We start from the raw sequence: 5,819 nt of genomic DNA, 5'->3' as shown, positions 1-5,819 counted from the left end.
AAAAAAAATGGAGAGAGAGAAGAAATAAAGTTGCATAGGACTGAAACAGGTGAGTAAACAACAACATTTCCAATTCTTCGTGAACTATTCCTTTAGCAAAACACTTCAAATCAATGAAAACCCCTCCACCCACCAACAGCACATAACACTGCAGTTCTCTTTTTCTATTCCCTGAAAAAAATGTCCAAATGAAATGGCCCATTTCCTCTGTCCAGATTACTCCTGACAAAACAAACACACTGACACAAACACAAGCAAATGAATACATAATGACCTGTTTGTGAGGTGGCAAAGAGTAAAATCAATGAGATGAGACATGTAGGACCTGGAAGATAAAACAACAAATTGACTTGGAAAAACACATTAATCTCATGTTCAGTGAAAGCCAACAGAAGCCCATCACCCTTGTTTATTTCCATGGAGTGTGTTAGCAGTGGGTAACAGACTGCACAAATGCAATAAGATCCAGTACTCTTCCATCAAAAAGGCAAGAATTATCTAATCATACTGAGGAAAATAAATCATTCATACACCACCAACGTTGGACGATTCCCAACAGGTGATGTAATATGCAGAAGCAAAGCAGCCTTAATGCTTTTGTCCTTACTGATTGAAATCTATACAGTATTAACACGTATGCGCCTTGTATGAGATGTTCTAGAAGGTCTAGGGGGGAAAAAACAACTCCCCTGGTAATATTTTAGCAGATATTTCCCATCAGCAAGTCGCCAGGCAACTGTGTCCTCATGATTCAGGTCCATGGTGAGGATAGCACAATGAGGCAATGATCACAGCTCTATGTTTCCAAGCTGGATCTTACACTGAGACAAACTAAATCCCTGCATAGAGAAATACAAAAAAAAAAAAAAAAGAAGCTCATTCACACAGATAAAAACATATTTAGATCACTGAAAAGGCTACATTTAATGTATTAGAGCCATGGTCAACTATGGTTGTGTAATTAACACTCGGAGAATAAGAGAAAGAAATCTTTACCACATTTCTGAAAAGCCTGAGAGACGTACCATGTGATTTAAATAAAGAGACAGGCAATGTGCTCCACTGTGATGATTTTCCCCAGAGCTCAAAGCCTCCAAATCCTGAGCCACTCTGGAATCAACAAAATTCACAGTATGAAGGGTGGTGGCTGTTCAACAATTCAGGCTTATAGCTCTAAACAGGCGGACTGGCTTAGGGCTGCATGTCACACTGGCTTTTTATAGAATGTGCACCACATTTCAGGACTGATACATTTTAGATTAAGTTGCATCAATTATGTAAGTGCTCTATTCTAGACATCATTCATCCGTGCTGCTATCAAGTTTTAATTAGGGTAGACAAATCAAAGGGGTAATTTGAGGCTGGGTTTTTAATGTAAAATTTCATTGTAAACATCAGACAGTATACGTAAAAAAGAAAAACAGTATCTATCTATATTGGAAATGTGTTAAAACACACACACACACATTCTAACACACACGTATGTTCTAGCAAATAGATGTATATATGAAATATATATGAAAAGTATTTTCTCATATAAAATCATCTATTATACGCAATATATCCAAAAATTTAAAGATTTTCCTCAATGAAGTTTGAACAATCAAAAATTATATTTCTACTCCAATACGTTTGATAAAAATGAAAAAGAATGTGCAAATGTGAAAGATCAACATGAAGTCAGTCAGTCCTTTGGCTGTATTTCAAAAGCCTGATTGCTAATCAAAGGCGAACTGTTGGACCTGAGCTTACCTGCAGCACAAGAAAAGCTTAATGCACATGATTACTAATGCCTTGCCTTTTCAGAGTCTCCCACAGAGAGGTGGCCTGATTGTCTAGAACAAGGCACAGAGTTGCTGAGACACAGCCTCTGGTTTGCTCTAAATTCAAGATATCAGGGAGGGAGCAGAAATGGCTCTCCTCTTTCACGTAGACAAGCTGCTAGGTAGTGTAGGTAGGACTGGCGGTTATGCTGTCAATTATCCGTGTTCTCCCCCTGCTGTTTGCACATGGTATACAGTATTCCAAAAGAAATGGCTTGGAAATAAGGAACACCACGATGTTATATAACATGATTTTTGTAACACAATTATGCAAGCATCAGTTGGTCTTTCCATAATTGATGTTAAAGAGGTGTTAAAAACAATTTGCCAGGATATGTACTGTAGAAAAAATGTAAAATACTGGAACATTGGCTCTGTGTGAAATAGAAACAGATTAACAGCAAGAGGTTGAGAGCATCACGCAGCAGAGATACAGAGGATTTTAAATTAAGAGGCTTTTGAAGGTGTGCTATGCATATTCCTAAAAGGTAACATAAAATGTTAAATACATAGTATGACCAAAGGCAGATAGTAGCATCTCTGAATGAGTGTGGCTGTGTTGGCAATTAACTTTCGAGGAGAGTATGCGTTTTTGAGGCAGAGTGACCTTGGAGGCAGACAGAGAGGAGAGCCGCTGAGAGAGAGAAGATAACGAGGCAGACCAAAGACATGGAGCAGAGGTGAATTTCAACACCAACTCAGTATGAAGGCCAGCTGTGTAAGAGGGGAACAGAACAGTGAAGATAAATTGGTGGAATTCTCCATTTGTCCTCCCACATTTTCTAAATATCAAGGTAATGAAAAGAGTCCAGCGTCATTGAGCAGTCATTAAAATTGTATTAACATTATATACAAAATACTGCAGTGGAACAAGTTGACATAACTTAATTAGCCACACATGCCTATCAGGCCGCTATGTAAGCAAGCCTGGGACGTCGCTGAACTGAAGGTAGTCCTGAAGCAGCGTGGGGATGGGCAGCTGTTTGATAAAGGAGGTCTTAGACAGAGCATTGCTGCCCACCGCTGCCCGCACTGCCAGTCTGCACAGATGGGTGAGGGCAGGGACTGATTCTACAACCAAAAGCAAAAGGTTACAGAGCTGTGGCCACTTACCACATCAGATGACACAGCTACAGAATGCAGTAGGACAACAGTTATTTTTTCAAAAATCATTTTTTGACATTACTTTCATTCAGCAGGGACACATTGAATGGATCAAAAGTGACAGTAAAGACTTTTACATTGTTACAAAAGATTCCCATTTCAAATAAAGGCTGTTCTTTTGAATGTTCTATTAATAAAGAATCCTGAAAAAAATGTGTATCATGGTTTCCACAAAAATATGGTAACTGATAATAATAAAAAGTGTTTCTTGAGCACCAAATTAGCATATTATATTTTTTTATGAAAAATTGTGTGACACTGAAGACCATCACAGGAATAAATTACATTAAAATACAAGTGTTATAATATTTCACAATTTCTGACCATATAAATGCAGCCTTATACATATATAAAATATATTTGGAATATCATTAAATATCTATCAAATATCCATAAATTACTTAAATATGTTTTTCCCCCCATCAGGGGAACAAAACATTTCAATCAGCCATATATTTTAAACAGATTAAAATGAAAATGGAGGAATGATACATTACATTTTTCATTGATATGCATCTATATAAAATACATAGTATTAAACTGCATAAACATTTTGTTGTTGCTTTTAATTTGGTTCATTGAAACAATTGAAAATGATTCCAAAAAATAAATTGACCTTATCAACTATGATGCAGAAACTCTTTAGAAAACTTCAAAAAGTGTAATGAAATTATTCACTATGTTACTCTTTAGGAAACTTAATGGACAAAAAAAGGTGTAATAAAATCATTCACTATGTTGCTTAATTTCATATTACCAACAAAATGATTGCAAATATAATGCAAATATTTGATATATGCAACATGCTGTTGGATACACTGAAAAACACCTGAAGTCATGAAACCTACACATATATATGATTTAAAGTGTACAGGTCATACCGAAATGCTTCTGTGGTGTCCAGGTGCCATCTGCTCGACGGTGAGAGAGAATCTGAAGCATTGAGGAGGGCAAAGTCTTCCAATTAATGAACTCCAGAAAGAAATTAAGCACTCTGTTCTCAGCTTCTTCAAGCCTGCACCCAATTAGAGCATAACAGGCAGAAGTGAAGAGCTTAACACAGTGGTTTTTAACTGTGACGTTAATAATGCACAATCGTTTATTAAAAGGCACACATGGTGAATCCACTCATGATTAAAATAAAAACCTGTGTTGCACAACAACCACAATGTGTTGCTTACATTTTGTCCTGCAGGAGCAGCATGGGGTCCATTCCTGCTTTGAGCAGCAGGGGGAGCCAGAAAGAGGCGCTCTGCATCTCAGCAAGGGCTCTACGGGCCAGTTCTTCCAGTCGGTCACCCTGAGGGAGGCCATCATGCTCTAGGATCAAGGGCAGGTGCTCTGGTACGTGGCCCTGTAATGCAAAGGCATAGATGCCCATGCTCACATAGGCCCCTGCTGCCAAGAGCATCAGAGTGATTTCACGAATCTGGTGACACTCGCTGTTCAAACTGAGAGACGAACAGGAAAAAATATGTCATACTGTCCAACTAATTGTGTTTAAAATAAAAAGCAGGACACAAGTGTACATCTATGTCATACTTCCAAGAGTTGCACCACAGAGCCATGTCCAAAGGGCAGCTGTAGCCAAACTGTCGACAGCTTTGGGCATCTGGACTGTAGCCCTTCTTTAGCAAGGCCCGCAGGCTGTCCGCTTGCCCGCTAAGTACTGCCAAATAAACTGGACTGACCTTTCCCTCGCCCCGGTCACATTCTCGCTTCGTTACCGGAATCAGCTTCTCTAAAATACTATAGAGAACGACAAAAGACGAGCAGCCAGATTAATGCAGTTTAGCAAAGATTATTTCAAAAAGGCCAAAGTTACACTCTCAACATCTTCGTTTAAAAAGTACTAAAGGTTAGCTTTCAAATGTGTGTATCATTATACAAAGTAAATGTTGCATGGTCTTCGTAACCATTTGACAGACCCAGTACGTCATTGCCATACCTAAGCCGACTGAACTGGGACGCAGCATGGATGGGTAGCTGCCAGCAGTCCTCATTGCAGTACAGGTTGGGGTCAGCTCCATGGGCCAGCAAAAGCTCCACACACCGTACGTGACCCTCCTGAGCGGCAATGAGCAGCGGTGTGGCCAGATCATTTGCCTGGCAGTTCACATTCGCCCCTGTGGCAATGACAACCTGTGCTTAGGCAACCAGACTCTAATACATTACTGCAGTGTTGCTTTTTTTCTTCATTTAATAACAATTCATGCGTATTAGGTAAATGACAAGCAATGTCCACCATAAAGAAAATTAATCTTTCAAAAATATAGGTTATGCCAAGTTTTATAAATGTCTTTATTGTATTCATTTTGGTTTCATATGATTTTCATGAACTTTTATATTTAAATTTAATTGTAATGACTGAAATGTAGATATCATGTAAAAAATAAAACAATTTCCCTGTTCCACTTTACATGTTCCTGTGGCTCAGTGGTAGAGCATTGCGTTAGCAGCGCAAAAGGTTGTGGGTTCGATTCCCAGGGAACACACATACTGGTAAAAAATGTATAGCCTTAATGCACTTTAAGTTGCTTTGGATAAAAGCGTCTGCTAAATGCATAAATTATTATAATTATAAAATATATGTTGCATGATATACACGTTCACTACCAAAAATGTTCAAAATGTGGGGTTGGTAAGATTTTTTTGTTTTGTTTTTGAAAGAAGTCTTATGCTCAACAAGGCTGTATTCATTAGATCAAAAATACACTAAAACAGTAATATTGTGAAATATTAGTACAATTTAAGGGGGTCAAATGATGCGATTTCAAGTTTTCCTTTCTCTTTGGAGTGTTACAAGCTGTTCGTGAATAGATAAGATCCCTA

The 5,819-nt window shown here is 38.3% G+C and overlaps 1 protein-coding gene across 4 annotated transcripts in view; it reads right to left on the bottom strand.

Annotated features, from left to right (window-relative positions):
- Nucleotides 1-369: 369 nt before the first annotated feature.
- The window catches only part of LOC107657482 (ankyrin repeat and SOCS box protein 3-like), a 13,278-nt gene continuing 7,828 nt past the window's right edge, over nt 370-5,819 (bottom strand). For 3 of the 4 annotated variants that reach the window (XM_016445584.1, XM_016445585.1, XM_016445583.1), the window contains exons 6-12: nt 4,936-5,113; nt 4,530-4,736; nt 4,169-4,438; nt 3,869-4,002; nt 1,753-2,894; nt 1,026-1,110; nt 370-839 (exon numbers count right to left, since the gene is read on the bottom strand). In XM_016445584.1, the coding sequence (XP_016301070.1) occupies nt 2,737-2,894; nt 3,869-4,002; nt 4,169-4,438; nt 4,530-4,736; nt 4,936-5,113 (947 nt within the window). In that variant the 3' untranslated portion in view covers nt 370-839; nt 1,026-1,110; nt 1,753-2,736. The remainder of the gene's footprint in view (nt 840-1,025; nt 1,111-1,752; nt 2,895-3,868; nt 4,003-4,168; nt 4,439-4,529; nt 4,737-4,935; nt 5,114-5,819) is intronic. The other variant, XM_016445586.1, reaches the window with a different exon arrangement.

This window comes from Sinocyclocheilus anshuiensis, unplaced genomic scaffold (genome assembly GCF_001515605.1).
Source record: "Sinocyclocheilus anshuiensis isolate Anshui unplaced genomic scaffold, SAMN03320099.WGS_v1.1 scaffold291, whole genome shotgun sequence".
NCBI classification, from domain to species: Eukaryota; Metazoa; Chordata; class Actinopteri; order Cypriniformes; family Cyprinidae; genus Sinocyclocheilus; species Sinocyclocheilus anshuiensis.
This window is presented reverse-complemented; position numbering and strand designations above follow the sequence as displayed.